Raw genomic sequence first — 24,017 nt, 5'->3', positions numbered from 1 at the left:
AATTAGGTACTTTCAACAGGAAGTTACTGCTTTGCTTTTGTTTTTCTGCGACCGACAAAAATTTCCTCTTTCTCCTGTGACTGAGGGATGTCCAGGAAACTATGCTAGTATCTTTCACCTGAAGTGGCTACTCCTGGCGTCTTCGTGTATATTTAAAATGCCCTTCTTACATGCACAAGCCTTATATCTGAGTTTGCCAATAGCGTTTGGCATAGTGCTTGCCAAGACAGGATATCGCGAAGAGCCTAGAAGAGAACGGTGCAATAGCGCATTCTTGTTTTAGTTTGTGCTGCCTCTACTTGGGCTCCTGCACTGAAATCACCCAGTCTTCCTCATTCCCTAATTCAAAACATCATAAAACACTACCTCGTTCTCATTCATGATCGACAGTGACTTCCTGATCCCCAAAGCGAAGGAAAGTACGCGCAAGACTCTCATACACTGTACACCGGGCCCTGCCCAACCGATTCGCCTCTATAACCCGTCTTAGTTGCCCTTCTCCCTGAAATGGTCTCTCTTTCGCTTAATTGCTACGCCGTTCTGATTTAATGAACCTCTTCGGAGAGAGCCCTGCAACAGCAACTATGATCGGCCCTGGACCCTTCCTTTGCACTCCCGCCTGTTAAAGAGGTTCCACTTGGCCCTTATCTCCTCTATTTCCTTTTTTTTTTTCCCTCTTCTTGTCTGAGATAGGAGGGGATGGATCTACCTGGCCCTTTGATAGTTGCAGCAATTGATTCCGCGCGTCACCTGGCGCGGTAGGTCGTATCGCCAAATAAGTAACAGGAAAGAAATAGTAGTGGTGCGCCCTCTATAACTATAGAGTAATGCGGAAGTGGGATAACTTTTAGGCGGTGTAAATGAGGCTCTTTTTATTAAATAAAAACAAGATTGGCAGCCCCGTTTCGGGCATTCTGCCAAACGCGTTTAAGTTTGAGGTGACTTAACTGCCTTCCCTTCCCCTCTCTCTACAACTGTTACGGACGGACGGACGGACGGACCTACACGGCTGTCGACGGTGGTTGGCCCTGGGACACTACATAATTGGTTTCAAACAAAAGAGGGCAGCGCGGTCGCTAAAATAGCAGCGGTGACCTTTAGCGTTCTGTGTGTGTCTAGCTCGCAATTTGCTTAGTATTGTCGTTCTAGCCAAGTCGTACAGTGTGTTCTGTTTGTCGCAGCCAGGACACCTGCGACTGACAGAACACTTTCGTTGATACGCCCGCTCTTCATGCTATGACTGGCGAGATAGTTGGGGCTAATCCTGTTGCCGAGTGAGTCCGCGCTTTTGCCATTTTTTTTCTTCCTTTGTTGTTGTTGTTTCGTTTTCTTTTTTATTTGCTTTTTCAGGACTTCCAGACGAATGTCAGCGCAATGCTCCTAGGCTTAGTCAAGACGCTCAAGGCCTTAGGCTTTAGTAAAGTGATCTTGAAAAGGAAAACAACGAGATATTTCATCGGATGTATCCGTTATAGACGAGCTGGAGGAGGTTCCGTTTTGCCAGTGAGTTTATGGGGAAGAAAGAATGGAATGCGAGGAATTTAATTTCGAAGGGTGATACGTAATTTATGTATTACAGTATTATGTCTTATCGCTTTTTCCGCTTCTAGCTTCTTGCGGCCTAAATTGAGCTCGAATTACAACTTCCGGTTCCCTAGATCGCAATTCTTTCCTCCATTTTAGATCCCCGATCCTGAAATTTACTCCCCGTCACATCAAAGAGTCTCTAAACTTCGAATAAAGTTCCATGCATTTACTCCGCTAAGGATTGGTGACTGTGGCAATGCCCTCTAGTCTAAAAAATAAAATAAAAAATAAACACTCTAACTCTATCCCTCTAAATGAGTATGGCTTTCTCGGCGATATGGTTGTGCCATCAAACCGGTATCTAAAAGCGTTATTTTTTTAGGCGTCCACGAATCGATTCAAATGAACTGGTTATGCCATTTTTCGGCTGTGTTTCTTACTGTGTTTTTTGCCTATGTGACCATATGATTTTTTTTTTCAGTTTTGCCCATGTGATTGTGATTTTCAGTTATGCTTGTTCTTCCTCATGTCAGTTACATCATCATCATCATCATCATCCATTCATCTATGTTGTTGTTGTCATGTCAGTTAACGTTTCTGATAAAGTGATTGCTGTCATGCTGTAGGTGACTGGGACCTTCCGTCAAGCTCCATTGGAGCTTTTTGTCCCTGTCTTCCCCACAATATCGTGGAAATAAATATTATTATATTATTATTATTTTAGGGTGGAGAACACCCTTGATCGGAACACATACGATCGCGGGGGCAGTACCCGGCTTATAGTCACTGTGTCAGTAACCGGGCTAAAACAACACGCAACAAATTTGGTAGCAGTAAACGCTGGAAAAGCTTACTCAATGTATACTGTACGTCGCACAACCAGAGTAAGCTTTTTCTATACTCCTAACCACCGCGGAATATATGGGAACAAATGATAAGCATCACGTAAACATTCTCTAACAAGCTCGACCGCATACTTTATGAGCAGGGCTTCATACAATAACGGTAATGTATGACAGGGTAACAAATTTCGCTGCAGTCATGGTTTTCTTGCAGTCTTTTTATAGCGTCTGCCCGTATGAACCTTTAGCATTATTAACGAACACTCCATGCCTTCGAATTTTTCTGAACGAAATGAATGGGCCACGGTGAAAGGCACATAAAATTACGTGTTCTTTACGCAGTTTCATGTCTTTTTTTTTTTTCCTCTTTTTTTACGTTACCTTGTTTCCGGCATCAGAAGTCGAGAGTTACAAGCTTATTACGCAGAGGGTGTATCGGTGCTTCCTGACACAGATACACTCTTAAAAATGAACTTCACCGCATAGCAAGCTCCTAGTCAACCATCATCTCGAATGATGTCGTTATCTTCCCTGATTTGTTGAAAACGGGAGGCGTACGCCTTTTTTGTGACACTTCACAATTGTCACAAATAAGGCGTGCGCCTACCGTTTTCAACACATCAGGGAAGATAACGACATAATTCGAGATGATGGTTGGCTAGGAGCGCGCTATGCGGTGAAGTTCATTTGTAAGAGCGTAGAACAAGAGGCCAAATAGTGCCACCACCGCGCATATAGTTCCCGACCATACGTGCAATAGTCTGTTGTATGAGGTATTACCAATTTCATGACATTTCAGGCTTCACTAACTGCTTAAATTGAGGCATGTTCAGTTGTACACTCTTAGAAATGAACTTCACCGCATAGCACGCTCCTAACCAACTATCATCTCGAATGATATCGTTATCTGCCCTGATTTCTTGAAAATGGGAGGCGTACGCCTTTTTTTTGTGACACTAATGCTGTACATAACTGTCACAAAAAAAAGGCGTACGCCTCCCGTGTTGTCAACATTCGATCATTCGAGATTATGGTTGGTCAGGAGCGTGCTATGCGGTGAAGCTCATTTTTAAGAGTGTACGTGTAAGTTGTAACTTTTTGCACACCGTGTTAGCGCCGCGGAGCAACTGTGGCTATGAGCGGTATACAGATATGGGCAGATGGAGAGAGGACAACAGGAAGGAGTGCGGGGAAGAGCCTATAGAAGATGTTTCATGTTTCTTTGGCGCAATAACATCGGAAGAGCCTACAAGAGAATGGTGCAATAGCGCATTCTAGTCCAAGAAGAAGTGTGTGTGTGGGGGGGGGGGGGAATAAATTGTAGCGACTGTGCATGTATGACATTATTGGAGTCTGAAGCAAGACACACAGTGTACCTTGGTCAAACCCATAGCAAGAGATGCCACATGATCAGAGATCGTCTCTCTCTCTCTCTCGAGAGAGAGAGAGAGAGAGAGAGAGAAACACATATTCCTATGCTTCCTGGTCGAGGAGTTTACCCGCACCACTCTACCCGGTGAGGCATCCTATAGGCATCCCATGGTGAGGAAGCTGATCACGCGGAATTTGATGAGCAAGGAAAAACTCGTTGGTGGCGCGTGTGTTACCCGGACATAAAGCCGCCGACTGATCTCATCTGCACTTCAGAGCTGTTCAAAGCACAACAACAAACAGCTTCTTCAAATTTACAGGACAATATTTTACATTACCGTTGGACTATACAGCACTGTAGCATGGAACTACAGCGTAGTGCTTACAATGTACGGTGCTACGGTACAGTACGTGCAGTGTACATCAAGTACAATTTCGCAGTCCCTGGTCGCGCCGTGGTCAGAGTGTAGACCACTCGCAGTACTCGTTGCTCCGTACACTCTGAGAAAACAAGGAATAATTTGGAGAGTAGATGCATTGAAGTTTAGGAACTATTTGTAGTGCCGGAGAGTAAATTTCAGGATCTGGCGTCTAAAATAAGGAGCATTTACAATCGAGGGGACTGGTAGCTGTAATCGCTTCCCACTTTCTAAGTACCTTTCTAAGAACCATGGGGAAAGGGTCGACTTCCATGTCTAAACTAGCATCAGACTACGCATGTTATGGGTGCCGGAGCTGGCTGCCTGGCTCTATAGAAACATTTTTAGAAAGCGGTAAAGCGCGCCTGTCAGACCCTGACTCATAGACTGTGTTTTTCTGTGTGTGTACATAAAGCAATTTACCGACGGTAAGCACGCCCGTAATGTAACATGACTATGACGGCTGCAACAAACAATACCTGGATGATAGTCCTGAAGGGAATAGTTAGCCCTTCACAACAGCGCAACAGACATCCATGCTGCTTCTGAAGCGACTGGGAAACCAACTTTAAACAAGCAGCGATCACAAAGCACATTGCCAATCGGAACCTGTGAGCCATGGGCACGGAAGCGAGGACACTGACGTCACTTCCGCAACGGAATTGCTGGTGACCTATTGCTGAAGTACAGGGTGTGTGCAGAAAAACATGACCCGCATTTTTACATGTAACTCATTGTCTACTTAGCCGAGGAACTTCCGGTGGCGCACGACGGCGTATTTATGCGTGCGAAAGCTACAAAAAAATCCTGGAAGCCATACTCAGTGTAAAAAAATAAACAGAGCGCGAAAACATGGGCTTCCATGCATTAGAATAGGGCGGTCATGATAGTGCATGGTAGTGCATTTCGGTCTCATGAGAGTTATGTGCAGGCACCGCTAGGGGTACTGCCGATGAGCATCCATGTGGGACATTGTTTCGATTTATGCACCGATAGCTCCCCTAGCGGTACTTGAACACAACTCTCCTACGTGCACCGTGTTGCCCTTTCACATACACCCTGTTGTCCACCATGTTGCCCTATTCTGATGCACGGAAGCCAAAGTTTTCGTTGTTCCGTTTATTTTTTAAGCTGAGTATGTCTTCCACAATTTTTCTGCAGATTTCGCACGCATAAATGCGCCATCGTGCGCCACCGGAAGTTCGTTAGTTAAGTAGGCAACAAGCTATGTGCCTAAATGCGGGTCACGTTTTTCTGCACACACCCTGTATACAGAGCTGTCAGTGACGTGCAACAAACCAAGAGCCACTAAACGAGAACAAATTATCGTCCCCTTTGCACTCGTTACTGCGACCAATCACGAGTTATTTCGAATGCATATTCCACCTTAATAGAAAGCGCAGTCGTCTTACGACACTGTCATCAGTTCAGAACACTGAGCTTCCTAACCTTGCTCGGAACCCCTTAAGAGAAATAGAGCGAAACTACGGAAGAGCATCTCCCAACGGGAAAACCTCTTTATCCTCCGAGCAATTTCGTCTCCGGTCGGAACCCGCCTTCTTACGAAACGATTTTTCAGAAATCTTGTTGCGTCAATCTGACCCTAATGAAGGTTGTCTCTCCGGAGTCCCCTCGCTTTGAAGTCGTCTAAGAGCAGACAGCCATTTTCCCAGACACACGTAAAAATCAATGTGCACGAGACTTCCCGTGCATCGACGAAGCCATTTCCGCGTCTGTCTCGAACATTCAAGAGTCTTTTGCCTCGGAATATCTTCAGGACGAGTTCGTTTGGAGATGTATGTTCTAGGCTCCCGCGTGCTTTTTAGCGTCAGCGATTCACGTATGCATCTCTTCGAGTCAACACATCACATCGTTAAGCCTTCACAGAACTGAAGATACAGTGCATGCTAGTTGATCAATACGACCTTAGGAACGAAGTACTTGTAGTGCGTGGATAAAAATGCCCGTTATATTGATTTTGAAGGTTCAAGGGTAGGAGATCGGTATCTTAGTTCAATACCTCTGCGCTCAAAATAGACACTGCAAGACAACGTCATGTAGGATGTAGGTTTCTCGTGACATGTTTTGCGAAGATTCAATACATTGATTATGCGCGGTTTCTGCCCTCAGAATAAAGGAGTCTCGAAAGTACGGAAGTACTTTTACGAGAAAAAAAGGTCTGGACGTTAACAACGAGCGTAGCTCGTGACAGACGCTGAGTCGTATAGACTGTGTGGCAGCAGCAGGTGGTCTGACACAACGCAAGGTGTTCACCCCACTTCCACCACCTGTCACAATCGGTCTTCGAGGGTGGTAGGCCCTCGGTGCTGGAAGCTGATTTCCCTGTCCACCATATCCAGTATACAAGGTGTTTCTTTTGAGCTGCAACAAATTTTCATAATTGTCGTAAAGGGGAGTTGCCTTAGGACGCTTTTACTTTCGTCATTTGATTACTCGACGGGGGTGCTACTAGGAAGCCGTATTTATTCTCCGTTAGAGGACTAGAGGACTTTCTGTGACGTTAAGTGAAGACGGAAATATCGACGTCATCGTTGCTCTTTTGCCGACCACTTGCAGTTTGTAGCAGACGGCAGAGCTAAAATAGTTAGATCTGTGGCGCGCGCTCCAATTACTTTTGTGCTTCATCAGTGGTTTGTGCGGATCATCAGGCTTTGATATCGCATTTCTAACGTGATTCCTAAAGCCAATAATTAAAACGTTGATCAAAATATATCCGTTAATTAGCCCCCTAATTGAGAAAAGATTTCGTTTCCTAGTAGGAGCCCCATCGAGCAATCCAATGATAAAAATAAAGGCGTCCCAAGGCAACTCCTCTTTTTATGAAAATTTGTTGCAGATAAAAACAAACACCCTGTATATCGATAATAGTGAAAGGGCGCAGACGAGCTGGTTCATATTGACGACGTGAAGACCCGAGACAGGGAGGAAACAACAGACAACAATTTCTCAGTATATGTCCCTGTATATGGCAACTGTGCAAACATTACTGTCTTTCAAAAAGACGTAATTAGATCATCGTGTCTCAACTCGAATGAGTAACATGCTCATCTCATGATGAAACATGCATTTATATAATACGCTGATGGGGGGTGCTTACGATCAAGTCGCGCGCGTTTTACGATCGTCCAATATTTCATCGTGAAAAAGGTGGATACAAAGAACGTTACAAAAACCAGACAAGCAAAAAAATCCTTCCGTTTAGCGACTCCATTTATTCCGTAGTAACTATATCATATTCTTCATTTTTTGTTGTTCGCAATATAACCCCCGTTACTTTACCCTGTCGAGACAAACTAGTATCGTCGTAACGCAAAAGCGAACCAAGGGAGGATATTTTATGACCGTGGCTTCTCTCTGCGTTTCTTCATTTTACTAGGTTCCCATACCATTAATGATCGCGAAGGGAGCCATACCACAGCAAAGGTGATCCGGCTTCATTCTCGTAACAGTGAGGGTTATCGAGAAGGAGAAACGAGATTACATTAACAAATGTATGCCGTGCAACTCCAGAATCAAACGTTTATACCAACCAACAAAGAATTAGACCGTCCGAAGGCCCTGGTGACGTACGAATTGAAAACTAAGTGCAAAAAAGCTGTTGTCGCAGACTGATGAAGTTATAATGAGAGGTGACCCAGGATAACATTGACAGAATATGCATCTGCACGTTACCGGCGCTTCAAGGATCCGTAACCCCATCCGCAACAGTGTTGCTTGACTTGGGTGTATCCGCAAGCATCCGCACGGCGCGGTTATTCAGTATACGCGCAAATTCACAATCGCTGCTTACTACGTGATGAAAACGTTACGTGACGAGAGCTTTTACTTCTGATCATAGAAAGCGTTTAGGAATATTAATTATGTCATCCACGTCTGCCTAGTAATGGCGAACGGAAACGAAATCGAGGGTTGACTATAATTCCGGTAATAACCAGTTTTAGCTATGGGGCCTCAGTTTTTATATGCTTTCAACTATAATATTTTGCGAAATATATTAATAAACAAACGTCAAAGGTAGTCCATCATACGCATAGAGCTAAGGTACGACCCCGTTCTAGCAACGAAAAGCTCTATGCGCAGTTCTAGCCCCCTCTGAAGCGCAACACCCTTCTCTCCCTTGTTTTTTTTTTTACTTTGCATTAAACATATCCCCCCCCCCCCCCCCGCAACACGGACAAAGTCACACGAGCAATCAAATATATCTGTTTATGGCGTAGAACCGGGACAAGATAGTAATTTTGCCATAAGCAACCGCCGCGAGAGTGGTTATAAAAATGATGTGTTAAGGGCGTTCCTGCGTTGCAAGAGCAGTACTAATTCAACTGTCGATATATATATATATACACATATATACCCTTCCGAACATGTACATCAATCCAGTCATCATGATTGCACTATAGGACACGATTACACGATGGCCTTCCATCCCCCTAACGGTCAGCAGAGGAAATGAAGAAGAGGAAATGCTGATCACGGCTCTTGTATCCGCTCCACCCGCGAACAGCACGGAGCTAAAGTGCCTAATTGACGTTAATAACTGTATCTGGGTGTGACCCTAATGGTCACTGGCTCCATTAAACGTACTACTCCGCATAATCGGACCACGGAGGTCATCTGTCGGGTGCTAAAACATACACGGAGACGCACGTAAACATGTACTCTAAATAAGTCACCTTGCTACTCCAACTAGCAGAAAGCAGGTATCTGGTTTTGACCTGTTGTTTTCGGGGAAATTTCGTCGTTGTGTCGTACTTCGAGAATAGGTTCCCTTGGAGTTTTTGCAACGGGAAAGCTGCGTATCTAACTAGATGGGCAACAGTGTTTAATTATCTAGCAGACGATGTGTGTGCATATGAACAACAATTTGCGCTGTATTTGTTCATGCTTCAGAATTGAGGAACAAACCCTGTCAACCTCCTGTCTCCTCCTTTTGTTAGCGCCTAATTTTGAAGCATAAACTAAGAGATTGTTTTTTTTACTCAAGCACATGTACGTAGTGTTGTGACGGTAATGAGTTTTGTTCACTTTGCAAGAACAACCCTCTTGCTGTTCTCGTTCTTCGACATTTATGCATCAATGTGCACAGGAGAACAAGATTCGCTACATTTTCCTGCCTATCTTTTACCAATGTTCAATTTACATATTCACCAAAACCCAATGTTCAATCAATATTTGTTGGTCCACAAGCGCAGAATGAAAGAGATTATCGTATCGGTTTCCGCGCCTAGCAGCTAGCAGCGCAGAGAGCAAAGCAAACGGGAAAGCTTCAGAGCTCTGAAGTTGCACTCGAGCTGAGCAACTGGTCGGGAAAGACAGCTGTGTCGTAGCTGCACCTCAATTTAAGTTTCATTTTCATTTTCATTTCATTTTCATTTTATTACCCTCAAGCGCAATTGCATTACAGAGGGGAGTGAGGCAAAATAATACACGAAACTACACATATAAGAAATAGTAGGAAATAACAATACTATAACAAAGAAAAATATTATAACAACAGGAGCTGAGAGACTGCTTTACGAAATGAATCTGGGTTAGTTATCTGAACTATGTTACGTGGAAGGTGGTTCCACTCAGTTGCCGTATGCGGGAAGAAAGAATGGAAGTAAGAATTAGTGTTACATGAAGGAATGTGAACTTTGCAACAATGATCATTCCCGGACGAGATGTACCCAAGCAGCAAAATGTACTGGAAGTCGAGTGCAATAGGGGTGGACGGGTAGGCGGAAGGCCTTGAACAGACTCCTGAAACTAAAGAACATTGATAATACACATACCATCCACCCCTATTGCACTCGACTTTCAGTACATTGTGCTGCTTGGGTAAAAGGGGCGAGTGATAAATTGTGTACTCATTTCGGTGTGCTGATAAATTTTATGAAAGAGACAAAGCCGAGATATTTTTCTGCGTATCTGAAGTGGCGGCAAACCCAGAGATTCTTTCATTGATATGATGCTGCTAGTGCGATGGTAGTTTGATAGTATAAAACGTGTAGAATGGTTTTGTATCATTTCAATGGCAGAGGTTAGTGTGGATGAACTAGGATCCCAAATGGCTCAGATTCTCAGAAGTTGTCTCGCGGTCAGACCGCCCTAAGTATTTCCATGTGAAGCGGTACCGCAATATTAGACGTTGAAATACTCATCAGGCGGAAGAACATTTGCGCGGCACAGAGGGAATTTGGGGGGACGTCATTTAACGAAGTTCCCGGGAGCTAAGTCCGCTGAAGGTCCCGGAAAGCCAGTGTCTAGGAAACGCGGAGCTCGGTATTAAGATGAGACTTTCTCTCTGTCACATTAGAATTGGGGAAACTCTGACCCATACTTAGGCCAACGATACGTACACTCTAAACCTTTTTTACACCTTAAAGGGTGTAAACCCAAATGTGCAGGGCACGCACCTTTTAGGGTGTAGTTTAACACTGTCAACATTGTTAGGGTGTAATTATGTGGAAGGGTGTAATTCTCAACGCTGAATAAGAAAATACGCAGAAAATGTTGCCAGCTTGATGCGAAAAAACTACTTTTTTCGCATCGAGCTGACAACACTTTCTGGGTATATGCCCAGGACCACCTAGGAATGTATTTCTATGTCATTTTGATAATCACCAAATGAACATATATGTAAAAAGTTTCACTGCATCTAAAGTATTCAGTAAAAGTCGGTCTGCTCATGCAGCATGTCATTAGGTAATTGGTGAACTATAATGCGATCAACTATGTGTATAAGAATGTTATGTGAAGGAAATATATACGGCTATACATAGGCAACTCAAGGATAGTCCAATTCACCAGAACACACTTCAATGAGCTATATGAAAAATGGTATGCATGGCTTGTTATATGCTCTGATTTCTTTTTTTGTCTGTCAGAAGTGTCACGATTGATGGCTTCACAGTTTCAGCAAGTTGTGTAATTGTAAAAGAAATTCCTGAAAATGACTTGCCGGTATTTTCAGAGATCTTAGGAATATATGTTGTAAATTCTCAGATTCTTTTCATTTCCCTGTGTTTAACCACCGTTGAATACGATTGCCACTTGCATGTCCATGTGGTAACCACCACTCGGGAATCCACTGTTTTGGAAAATTGGAAGAGCGTTTCACCTGACGGTGCTGAACCTACACAAACTCCCGGATGGCAGGCGCGTTATCAATCCATGTCATGCGCTTCTGTAGTGTGACGTACTTATGTCAATTCATGTGACGCGCTCTCCGATTGCCTATGTTATTTCTTGACTCACGTCAAGCTCTCCTTAGTGTGCCTGAATTAATCCACGCCTGCCTGTTAATCATGCCATGTGTTCATTATTTCGTCATGTCGTGCGTTCTTCTAGTGTTTCGTAAGTACTTTTATGTAATGTGGAAAACCTGCCCACTTCATCGTCAAAATATAATGGTTGTTGTTATGTAATGAGCCCCCTTATAATTAGGGTTCCGCGTTTTCGACGTTTATTTTTGGGCAGACTCTGCGTATGTTTTTCGATGTTTATTGATTTTCGAGAAATCTGAGTTTTTCGATGCTTTTCCTTGCGTGTACATGGTTTACCCGACAGTTAAAGGCGCATAGCAATTACAATGTAATTTCAGAGCTGTGCGCGTCTAGCGCAGCCTTAGCAACAACAACCAACGCGAATTACCAGTTTTGTGAAATCACAAGAAACTTTATTGCTCCACAGCGAAGTGATGGCGCATTCACGATACCAACGAAAGCACAACTCATTTAAGCTTATAGTAATAAGTGCAAGCATACTTGCCGAGGTTCTTGTCAGACATTGCTGCGCGCTCTTTAGTTCGCGAGTTCTGTAAGTGCTGCAAGAAATGACCGGAAGGCGTTCGTTCACCTTCTTCGTTACGAGGATTCTTCATATTCACGTGGCGCCGCGATTGCAGGTGCTCCGATATGCGCGCCTGAGAGTTCAAAATCTTAAATTTCGCAAACGTAGTCCGAGGCCTTCTTCCTTTTTCTTCCCATCTCGGGTGCCGCGGAAAAACAGGGCCGCCGTACGTGGAAAGTGGAGGTGTATGTACTGTCGTAACCTCTCCACTAAACAACTAAAGGCCTGTGACCGAGATTGTACTTGAGGTCACGTCCCTAAAAGGCTCGCAAACGCTGTGGTGGGGCAACTACAATGGCAGAGTGAGATTGCGACCAGCGCACCCGATCCGGGACAAAGGGATTGACCCTGGAACACTCAATGTGGTCGCAGGTCATCCAACCATATAGCAAATACCAAGAAAGAAGAGCAATAAAGGAAAGCCTGCTTGGTATGTTGGAATCTTAAGCTGGGCATGTGCAGCAATTTATCCGTCATGGTTCTTGAAATGTTCCTCTGTATTCGATGTTTTTCGATTAAAACCGAATGAGGGAAAATTTAACCGGCGTTTGTTTTTCGATTAAAACCGAAAACGGGGAACCCTACATAATATTCCCCTGTCATGTCTGCAGTATTCGATCTCCTTTCAGTGAACAAAGTAAATGTACGTTCAAGGTTCAAACACACCCTCAATACAGCCTGTATCACACCCTCACCGAGATTTTCCAGAAAAGGGTGTCATACACCATTCTTACCCGCTCAAGAGCTCTCAAACAGATTTTTAAGGTGCACAAACGGTGTATTACTGCTGTCTATAGCCACTTTACAGCCATTTTACGCTTTTAGGGGTGTGAAAAGATTTAGATTTAGATTTAGAGATAGATTTAGATTTAGATTTAGAGTGTACATAGAAACGCCGTCATGTCCACGAAGCAGGTAGAATGAAATTGAAACTGTTATGAGCATCTACAGTTTTAATGACAAGCTTTCGTGCAGAAAGGTTTCATCAGGTATGATGAAGTGAGATGCAGTGCCGATTCCGCACGAAGGCTTGTCATAAAAACTTGATGGTCCTAGCCGTTTCAATTCTGTTATTGATATGCTAGTAGAGGACTCGACTTTCAAATGTAGGCGGAGAGGAATAATGTAGAGGAATTCTACGTAGGGACCAGTACGTTCAGCGACGTCTCTGGTACGAGGAAGCAGACTTCTTTAGTAGACTATCTTTTGATGTTGACTTTCAGCTCGTTTTATTAATAAACATCTAATACAAACCAGTTACGCCAAGGGTTCCCTTCATTGAAGTTGATTGCTCGATACACGGCTAGCGTCGTTCTCCAGCCTCTTCTTCTTAAAAAAGAAAAATGTCCCTGACGTCTTCCGCCTATCCTTCTTTAGTCTCGCTTTAGTCTCGTACCCGTCGTTCTTTTGTTGTTCACTTCCGATATCACATTCCTCCCCCACTTCAAAGTCTTTCGGTAGGATGCCCCGTGTCGTCCTCTTGGGATACCTGCTCATACCGCTTGATCCACTAGCGACGTTGTCTTCAAGACCTGCTCCCCTTGTTGCATTTTCTGACGTTCTAGGAAGGGCATTTGTCCTCTCTTCTGTGTGCGATGCAGGACAGCTGGTCTTTCCTTCCGGGTGTGGCCAGCTACCTCCACATCCTCAGCATTTTTTTTTTTTATCCTTGCTTTGCTATAGGAGTCAGTATATGCTCTTTTCTTGTAAGCGGTCTCGGACACAGCGCTAACTTCCTGTGTCACCTCTGCTGTGGCCTCCATTTTGTCCGCTTACTGCTCAGCTTGTTCTACAGCTTGTCCAATTCAATTCAATTGTCCAAGCTGTTTGAGCTTCTCTAATGTGATACTGGGATCCCTCAGGGTTTGTCGCCCTAGACAACTTGATGCGACGCCTTGAATCATCTGCGTTAGCAAAGCTTGTTCCTCATCGGCAAACTCGCGTGTAGACGACGATAAAACCTGAGACAAGGAACAGAAAAAAAAAGACAACACGACACGTTCTCTCTCTCGTTCTGTCTTCCTTTTTTTTTCTGTTCCTTGACTCAGGTTTTATAGTCGTTTATGCAGTGTACCAGCTCGCCCGCACACTTGCACTTTTATCACATGCAGACGCCAGCTTCAAGAAGTTGGCGTCTACTAAGTACTCCGACTAAGTACTCCGTGATGCTTTCACCTTGTAGTTGGGCTGCTTGACGGAAAATATGTTCAAAAACGATGTTTTTCTTTGGTTTTAAGTGCTTGCTCTGTGAGCTTTTGTTTCATCTTCGTAAATATCGTCTTCAGCCGTGTCTCCTAGTGCTTCGAAAATATTATAGAATGCTTCTCCGGCGTAATGTAGCCGCATTGCTTTTTGTTGCTTCTTGTTCGTAACATCGGCAGCTACTATACGAAGTTGTCGAAACGATATATCCGTTTCTCCCAACTCTGTTATTAAAGATGCGCCGCCATGGGAGTCAAAGGCAGCTATCGGCTTCACCCATGGCCTTGGAGTCGCTCTGGATCCTCAGTATAGTCTCCAAAATCTTCCAAATCCTCGTCGCCAAATGCGACGTTGACTTTCAGCAAACTTGATTAATTACATCAAGTACAAACCAGATACGGGAAGGACTCCGTTGATTTGATATGCATTCCTCATCCATAAACCATAGTTTGCTTACTTATAGTCGGTCTTGTTGTCCACTTCCGAAGTGGCTCTTCACGGAAGCATCCTCTGATGCTACAACTTTAGTTTTTCGTAGGAGGAACGCATAATGAACTGACAATAAGACAATGCACAAGACAATTTCAATTGAACAGTATGTATTCTTGAAAGTCTCGTATATCATAACAGTGCGTGCATTTAAAGCCAACTTATTTCTAAAGCGCAGCTCTGGCATTTACAATCTGTAAAGGCTCGGTGCCAGAGAATACCTTTTGCGTCAGCAGCCGCCTAGAATAGGGAACACTTTCTTTCAGGATTCATAGCGCTGTCGTTGGAACACGAAAACGCTTTAGAAAACGCAACGCTGTGCTTGAGGGGCTCGTTGCACTTCTTCGCGTACAGTTCTTTGCGTTGCTGCCCACACATCAAGTAACACATCGAGATGAAGAAGACCTGCTGCTGCGGGAGTGCCAGTAGCATCGGAGAAGTCGCGCCGTCGTCTACGCTGAACGCGTCGGTAAACGCCTCCCACGCTATCATCATTGACGCGAAGGCGTCCACAATCTCCAGGTACGCCTTATCACTGGCAGCGACAACACACGCCCATCTCCTTTCTCGAAAGGTCGCGTACCGTCCACGCATGTACTGCACCGCAGCCGTGGCCACCAGGCCACCGAGCCCGCCATACTTCGCGGCACTCATTAGGCCTAAGTCATACAGCGGCAGCATCGTGACATACGGTGGTATTAAGTACTGGTCGGTGAGCCCGTTCAAGAACACGTAGAAGCTAGTATCCGCAGCTTGGCGAGTAAAAGACGTCCAGACCGGAGTGTGGGCACTCCAGGAGGTTCCCGCTAGAGCTTGCGCCGCTTTGAACCAGTTCCGCAGAAATCCTTCGTTCATGTCAGGCCATCTTTGGAAGACGGCCTCCATGTCGCCAGGTGCGGACGTCCAGTCGTAGAACTTCATCGTAAAGTGAAGCGCATTGATTATGTCCGATGCCGCTTCCGGATTTCGTTCAAATATCGGCTCCTGGTCCACTATTTTCCTCGTGATCGCGGTACTGATGGACCTGACGATACTGTGGATGTCTTTCCTTGCTGTAACGTTCATTTCATGCGCAGCGTATTCCTCGAACACTGCCCAGCCAAAGTAAAACTCCGACCGAGCGAGACATTGGTACGTAGCCGTAATGTTAACGTAGTCTTTGCTTCCCGCATAGTTGAGAATGAAGTCGTAGCCAAGGTAAGGAGCCATCACCTGGATGGCGAACCAGCCTAAGTACCGGTGCAGTTCCCTCTCGCCGAGTTTCGCCAGGACTTCGTTGAATACGATTAAATAGTCGGTGCTCGCAACTTCTATTGGCGTATCGCTTGAAACGCGCATGACGTCGCTGAAGAAATGGCGCCAGCGTCCGACTGGAATTGCGGGCACCAGCCGGGAGACTTCGAGGATGGGCATCTCAACCGCCCTCGTAACGAACAACGTACCGTTAGCCAGATTGTTGTAGACGATGTTATCGTAGTCCGAGGAAATGTCAAATGATAGCACCTCGTCATCCGTCGTGTTTTCGGTTCTGAACAAATTCACGAAGGTCTCGTAGTACTTCCGGTAAGTTCCCGCTAGTTTGATGTTCAAGAGTTTGCGATACATAATCAAGATGTGAAGTCCGGGAAATATGTGAGGTCTAAACGTGATCCTGCTCCGAACGATGTTGAGAACATTCTCGACATGAAACGCCTTAAACATGAGGTACGTGGAACGAAGAACATCTGGCTCGTTTGAAGCTCTCGGCCACAGGATCCCGCAGTCGTGCCAGATTCTGCGCAGGTCCTCAATCTCGCCAGGGTGAGGAGCTGTCGCCGCATTCAGGCACGACTGAAAAAAGCTAGCAGCTTTCTCCACGGCGTTCTGATTTTGCCGAGGAACCGGTGCTTCGAGAGCGGATGTCAGGCGGTCGAGGTAGCCTAAAATGTGGCTCCAGTACACAGATATCTCTTTGGTGCTATCCCAACCGTAGCAAACATACCGGTAAAAGTCGTCGCAAGGGCTTAGCTTAAAATCGATGGATTTCTTGAGTATTGCCGCGTAGACCTGGCAGGCTTCCGTTTCGCAAGATTGGGAACCTTCTATGACGACGTCGGAAGAACGGTTGAAGAAGATGTGGATTGCGATTGCCAGCACGATGATAGTAGTCACAGCAATGGGCAGAAAGAGACCCCATATGGCCAATGGTGGAGGTAAAGCGCTCGTGGTTGCTGGCTTGTTAGGGGGAGCGTTGGTTGTTGCTGGCTGTGTTACCCACGTGTGCTGCTGCAGTCAAGAGAGGGAACTATATTATCTGTTGACAATGGTGCGTCTCTGACTTAAAGCGACATAACAAGGATCTCCAAAGAGCTCATGACCAAAAGCGATAAGAAAAGACTAAACGATTAGAATTGAAATACCGCCTAGAATAGAACAGGACATAGAATAGCGTCTGAGTACAGCGGACGTCTCAACCAATGCGGCTTGCTCGCGGTGTTTGGTGTAAAGGGAGCAGCGTGTTAGGATTCTATGGGATTAGAATGATAGAGGAGAGAGCTCTCAACACCGAAAAGACAAGACATGTCGAGAGGTAAAGTATAACAGCTGGCCGGCGCATGACGTACAACGTAAATTCGTAATTTCACGAATAAATCTCCATGCTTACATCAGCAGTACCTACGACGTCATCGTGATGCGGAGTCACTTGGCTTTGCTGCCTTGGTGGTTCCGAGGTTTCCTGCATGGGTATACTCAATGCGGTAGACCAAACCAGGTATTTTGTCAGACAGTACTTGGCGAAATGGTTCCAATATGAACGAGTTCCGAACGCCAGAGTCACGCGTTCTAAACGCAGCTTCTCCACTTCTCGTGATGCTGATGATGGCGCTGCCGCACAGCATAAATGATACTGCTTCGATTTTTTTTTTTTCAATTGTCATGGTAGTCTTGGTGTTGTAACTAGTGTAGATTTACACGTAAGGTGTGTGTAAGTGTTGATCCCATAGTTCTTCCATAGCTTCTTAAGAAGGGGTGGCCACAGGAAGAATTGTCCGAGAGTGGTAATACTCTTCCGTATGGCCATCGGGCAAGATTTATTTGATGAACGTCCAGCTTTCATTGCAGGCAAACAACAGTAGAGTGTTATTATTCTTGATCCTCTTGTAAAGCACCCAGAGCATCACCTTCCTTTTCGCGACAAACGACGACTGTCCTACAGAGTCTACGGCTCAATGTGCCGTCGTACAGCGCACGTCTTACCTTCAAACTGGGCAAGCGTGACCCTCCTAACTACAGTGAGCGTGGCGTTGTAGAGGAGGCAGAACACCTCCTCCTCAGGTGTCGAAAATACTTCGACACTCGAAAGGTGTGGGAGGCGAACCTGTCTCGGGTGGACTCCCGAACCTTCGACATCGCTAACTCAGTCGTCCGGCAAAGCGCTGAGGGCACTTTACGTTTTTCTACGTACAACTGGGCTAGTGGACGTTCTATGACTTGCTAAGTGCGTGATGTGTGTGTGTGTGCCCTCCGAGATTCCTCTTCTTGTTTGACATTTTACACTGACTCGTTTGAACCTTCATCTGTTTGCATTCACCGTGTGTAAGCGACTGGCCAGTCTCACTTTCTATCAACGGTCTCTCAAATGTATGCCAGTTTGTTCACGCGGAACTTGAATGTCCTGAATTTCACAGTATCGTTATCAATTGCAACAATGAAACATAAAAAACGGTGTCTAGAACAATGTTTGCAACAATCTACGCCGTATATTACACTACAACACTATAATAAACACCGCGCCGTCAGTTCAAAGTCTCTTGCTACATTCGTACTTTGTCAATTTCCACAACAAAGGGCGGAGGGGTGCTGTCGCTCTGCAATTCGAATGTTTTGAGTACTGCAACGTGTGTCAAAGTAACTCATGGACCATGACAATGGCATGACAATCCGTTGTGCTATAAGCCGATTATGCTAGGAGAACGTCCCACTACGTCTGAAGCAAACACGTTTGGAGAATTCAACGCTGCCGTTGATTGAAAACCGATTTTGCTGACTACCACCACGACGATGCCGCCTCAGACCTGCTCGAGCACACACTTCCAGAAGAGCGAATTTGTTTCTGAAAAGGGGAGAGCTAGAGTGAACATGTTAAATCTTCTTATTCGTCCCACTGAGAATGGAAATTAGCCATCCTCTCTTCTCTTCATTTTCCTTTGTGGGGAAATGCCTCAAAGTACAGCGACGGCCAAATTTATACCATGGACGCCTTCATCGAGAAGACCACGTGGACCACGTTCGAATAGAAGAACCGCTACAGAGCTTGCGATACGCAAAAGTTGCATAAGAAATACCACGAGACAACGGTCAGACCCAGCGTTGTAATCCGCACGTATACACAACAAGCTGATCCATTACGTTGGATGCCATTTCAAGCAATTTGAATGCGGATTACAACTACTATCCCAAGAAGCACAACATCTTGGCCCAATATTGGATCAATATTGGCAATACCGGCCCAATCTTGGACCAGTATTGGCAATACCGGCACAGGACCAGTATTAGCAATACCGGCACAACCTTGGACCAACATTGGCGATACCGGCACAGAACCAGTATTGGCAATACCGGCACAACCTTGGATCATTATTGGCAACACCGGCACAGGACCAGTATGGGCATTACCGGCACAGTACCAGTATTGGCAATATCGGCACAACCTTGGATCATTATTGGCAACACCGGCACAGGACCAGTATTGGCAATACCAGCACAACCTTGGACCAACATTGGCGATACCGGCTCAACCTTGAACCAACATTGGCGATACCGGCACAAACTTAGACCAACACTGGCGACACCGGCACAGGACCAGTATTGGCAATACCGGCACAACCTTGGTTCAATTTTGGCAATACCGGAACAGGACCAGTATTGGCAATATCGGCACAACCTTGGACCATTATTGGCAATACCGGCACAAGATCAGTATTGGCAATACCGACCCAACCTTGGACCAATACTGAGCAAAGATGTGCTGCTTAGGATAGTGCCCCCTAGACGGGTTGGTGAAAGCGTGCCAGGTTGACGTGATCACTTCTATGCATTTGAATTACACTGACTGCTCAATGTTAAAGGCTGCCGTGCCAGGGCTTCTACCTGTCCCACCGAGACAGTGGAATTAAAGCAATTACACAAATTAAGAAATAGTCTCCGGATTTTTTTTAGTTTTGTCTAAGCACCACAGGGCACTATGAACCATGCTCAGACTTAGAGTGATAAGTAGAGCAATAACAAGTGGGAGGTATATAGGGGCAATATTATACGTCTTCCAAGGGTCGAGTCCAGGAGGAACCGCACCGGCCATCTCTATGGAAAGTCTGCCACAAAATGCGGGAAAGAACTAAGAACTAAGACGGCGCAGCCTGTGATATGTATTCGATCTCACCACCTCGCAGTGTTGAACTTGACCATTGAAATTGCCATCAACAAGCAGACTCTGTGTCCCCACAGTACAGGTCCGGAACTTCACTCGTGGTGACCACCACAGATATCACATCTATGATGTTGAAGTTGAGGTGAGAATGATGGGTTTTGAAGATGATATCCTATTCAAAAGGCTTTGTATGACGGGTTAGGACGCTGATGTGATGGGCTGTGAGTAACGCTCAATGTGACGTATGAATTTATAGAAAAGTGCCGACATATGCCCCACAGCTGCCGCTAAAGACACGGTACTCTTGCATGTATCAATAAGCGGCCTCATCCTCATCGAATCGAACGGCACCACCCACAGACAGGTCTTCTCCCCGCTCGCTCCCACCTGTACACTCTCAACCGTTTGCGCCTTTGTGCAAGCCACAGCGAGCAATTTACACCGTTTCAACATCGCACAGCGGACCGTCTACCTGGCCCTCCATTGTGTCGGAAAACAAATTAGTTATCGGCAACGTGAAGAGAAGTTCGTTTGTCACAGCGCCGCGTCAGGCCATTGATTTCGGCTCCGCTGTAAAAGGGGGGGCCTCGAGTCTGGAGGGCGTTGCTGGGGAGCCTTATCGAGATAGCGCCCGGTGATTTATGCGACCCCTGCTCGCGCGAACGCTGAAGTTATGGGCGTCCTTTCACCTCGCTCCGTTACTCTGCATGCGACAGATACGATGGGCCTTTGGGGCTGACAAGAACACCGTGAACAACCATTTTTGAACATACGGGGGCCATGCGGGCCAAAGATAGATAGGCTTGTTTGGAGATAGGCTGTTTTCGGTATATGTTCCTGCTGTCAGGATTAAAAAGGCAAGGATATAGCGCCGTATACCCAGGACAACCATCAAGAAAAGTACTGCGTTCGAGACCTGATACGCGGAGAATTCGAAGCGTCCGCTGTATTCTGAAAATTGGCGGCATCTTTCGGCATTGTGCCAACCTCGTGGAAATATGGTTATGGGGCCATTACGTGGTCATATAGGGTGTCTCGTGGTGGTTAGAATTACAAAGCCACTGACGGACCTACACGGTGATTGGTCCTACAAGCAACAACAAATAAGTGATGACGATGTAGTGACGATGTGTTCTATATCAAACCTCCTAGGCTACTTCAATTTCTGGAAACTTGACTGGTTGCGTACATGGTGCTGACCAATGTACTCAAAATACTTTGTACAGTTATAAGCAGAACATCGCAAACATGAAAACCATTCAACAGCTGAACGACGCAATTTTTTGTTCTCAGAGAGGCTCAGAGGTTTTTTTGTTGCCCACAGACGCCCCTAGAAATAGACTGCAAGTACTAAAGTTCCTGAGTCTTATTACGGACGATCTATCAACGTGGAAACAATTGCCTTCAGTTGTTACTTTCTAGATGAAGGACTCGTCGTTGTAAAAGTCGCTGTGCTGTGACAAGGAGTGTACAAGTAAAGCCAATACAGTCCTCTAGACCAGTGTTTCCCAAACTTTTGGCGGTGACGGACCCCCGGAAGCGATGAGAACCTTGGACTAATTCACGGACCCCCCCCCCCCCACACACACACATACATCGTCACAGCCAGTGCATAACCAGCAACCTCGTCAGCTGCTGCGTGCTTTCGATACAGCTTCAGAAACGATTCCGGACTGGTTTCTTCTTCTTGTTTGTATGTGTATGACGCGGACAAACGTGCATTGCAGGACTTTTCTATCAGAAATTAGAAGCTAGCCGTTCAAGCATGCTTGTAGAAATTTTGGAAGTTCTGGGTGTTTGGAAATCGGGCTGCATGTACGAGCGCGTGTTTGTGGGGACGAAAGTCCTCACTGAAATGTGAGAGACGGTCGCGGACCCCCACGGACACTCTCGCGGACCCCCAGGGGTCCGCGGACCACACTTTGGGAAACACTGCTCTAGACAACGTTCGGCAGGTTAGCGTCCGCCGCAAAGGCGCCTGCGATAGCTGATCGAATCCGTAAAAGCAACCAGGCGCTTTGTGAAAGACAAGCTGCGGCCATCGCTTAAGTCACCAGGCTCACAAAATCTTCAGGGAGTGACCGATGACTTTTTTTGGGACATGTTTTCGTGCAGAATTACTCAAAGAAAGTACAACCCGAAGAATGGCTTCTTCCACTTTCAGCTTGTTCAGGAGAAAAGCAGCATTGCTCGACGTCCCTGTGCTGCATCGTCTCCACTCCTTAGTGAATTTGCGAACTCCTAAGGAGTAGTCCCTTAATTGCCATATCAAGGGCGGCGCCACGTCAAAGGAAGAGCTCTTGTCACACGGCACCCAAAGCCGACCTTCTAGTGATTTCAACAAACAACAGCCGCGCGTATGAAGTTGAGCAAGTGCTTTTTCACTCTATAGACGACCAAAATGTGTACGCCTATTACAGTAACAAAGTAACATGGGTACAAAACTAGAAAGCTATCAAAGTACACAAAAATTTCGAGATAACTTTGATTGATTGATTGACTGATTCAAAGAAAAATGAAATGGCGATTTTTGGCTTCACTTTACACTCTTAAAAATGAACTTCACCACATAGCACGCTCCCAGCCAACGATCATCTCGAATGATATAGTCATCTGCTCCGATTTGTTGAAAACGGGAGGCGTGCGCCTTTTTGTGACACATATGCTGTTCATAATTGAACCTCTGTATGCATTAAGGGGATAAGTCAATTTATCCCCTTTTTGCTATTTTTGCTGCAATGACATCTACATACCAGTATGTTCCTGCCAAAGAAAATTTAGGACCCTATTGCAATTTATTGGCCCGCTACAGGAGGGTATAAGAAATGGGAAATACATGTATGCCAATGGGACGCACGGACAGATCAGGCCCCTTTTCTCGGTTTGGGATTTTTCGACTTATCCCCTTATTGCATACAGAGGTTCAATTGTCACAAAGGGCAGGCATTTGAGATTATGGTCGCCGTCAGTCGTGACGTTGCCCACCTCTGTGCGGCCGATTATGGCGAGCCCTTTCACAACCACCACCACCATCATTTCTAAGACTGTAGTGTGAGTTGTTGACCGCGCTTAGCATCATGCATGTTCATGTTTTGCGTCGTCGCTGTTGCCAATTTGGCTATCATCTGAGAGTAATCCAACAGTTCCGATCGTTTGTAACAGTCAGGAGTATAGCGTAACAACAACTACATGAATGACGATGGAATGAGGTGATTCCCCGCTACAATTGCGGGGCGCATAGCGTAAAAATCTTGTGGTTTAACGCGAAACGTATGAAGAGCAATGTCAATTTTTCGACGAAAGCGATATCAGAATAAAAAGCAAGACGGTTGAGAGCAGTCTACTGCACAAAAGTCTACTATTTTGTATACAGTCAAACTCCTTTACAACGAAACTCAGGGGACAGCAAAAAAAAATCGCAGTAAAGGTATTTTCGTTAAAAAGGATGTCTATTATTGGGCCTATAGGCTCCAGCGGGACCGCAAAAAAAAATTTGCTGTAGTGGTATTTTCGTTAAAAAGGTGTTCGCTATAAAGGAGTTTGACTGTATTAAACATGTGCTCTCAACCGTCTTGCTTTTCTAAGTGTCTATATATAGTAGATACGAAGGCAGAAAAATAGGCGATGTCAAGTTGCCGGTGGTGAGTAAATCAAAGAGTGATATTAAACGGTAGGATTAACTTATTTATTTGCACATGGTAACGAGAGTTTCATGCACGAGACTGCACTTCTTCAGGTAACCTGAAGAAGTGCAGTCTCGTGCACGAAAGTCTCGTTACCATGTGTAAATAAATAAGTTGCTCCTACCTTTTAATATCACTCTTTGTCTATATAGTACGAAGGCGAAGACGAGTTGCGTTACTGCTGCATGTTAAGCCTCTATACTGGGTCAAAAGAAAGTGTTGA

The 24,017-nt window shown here is 45.4% G+C and overlaps 2 protein-coding genes across 2 annotated transcripts in view; one reads left to right on the top strand and one right to left on the bottom strand.

Annotated features, from left to right (window-relative positions):
- Nucleotides 1–24,017, top strand: part of LOC135395946 (gamma-aminobutyric acid type B receptor subunit 2-like) — a 144,074-nt gene that overhangs the window by 59,206 nt on the left and 60,851 nt on the right. The window lies entirely within an intron of this gene.
- LOC135394882 (neprilysin-1-like) lies at nucleotides 14,791–17,530 on the bottom strand. Its single transcript, XM_064625925.1, has 2 exons — nucleotides 17,349–17,530; nucleotides 14,791–16,969 (listed from the first exon to the last, which is right to left on the bottom strand). The coding sequence occupies exons 1-2, from the start codon at nucleotides 17,424–17,426 to the stop codon at nucleotides 14,945–14,947; spliced, it is 2,103 nt and encodes a 700-aa protein (XP_064481995.1). The 5' UTR covers nucleotides 17,427–17,530; the 3' UTR covers nucleotides 14,791–14,944.

The sequence above is a fragment of the Ornithodoros turicata genome, chromosome 5, assembly GCF_037126465.1.
Source record: "Ornithodoros turicata isolate Travis chromosome 5, ASM3712646v1, whole genome shotgun sequence".
Taxonomy (NCBI): Eukaryota; Metazoa; Arthropoda; class Arachnida; order Ixodida; family Argasidae; genus Ornithodoros; species Ornithodoros turicata.
This window is presented reverse-complemented; position numbering and strand designations above follow the sequence as displayed.

Excerpts from the sequence above, each read along its gene's own strand:
- LOC135394882 (XM_064625925.1), bottom strand. The coding sequence starts at position 17,426 with ATGCAGGAAACCTCGGAACCACCAAGGCAGCAAAGCCAAGTGACTCCG. Across the intron at positions 16,970-17,348 it reads ACGTCGTAGGTACTGCTGAT|CAGCACACGTGGGTAACACA; the intron begins GTAAGCATGGAG and ends TCTTGACTGCAG.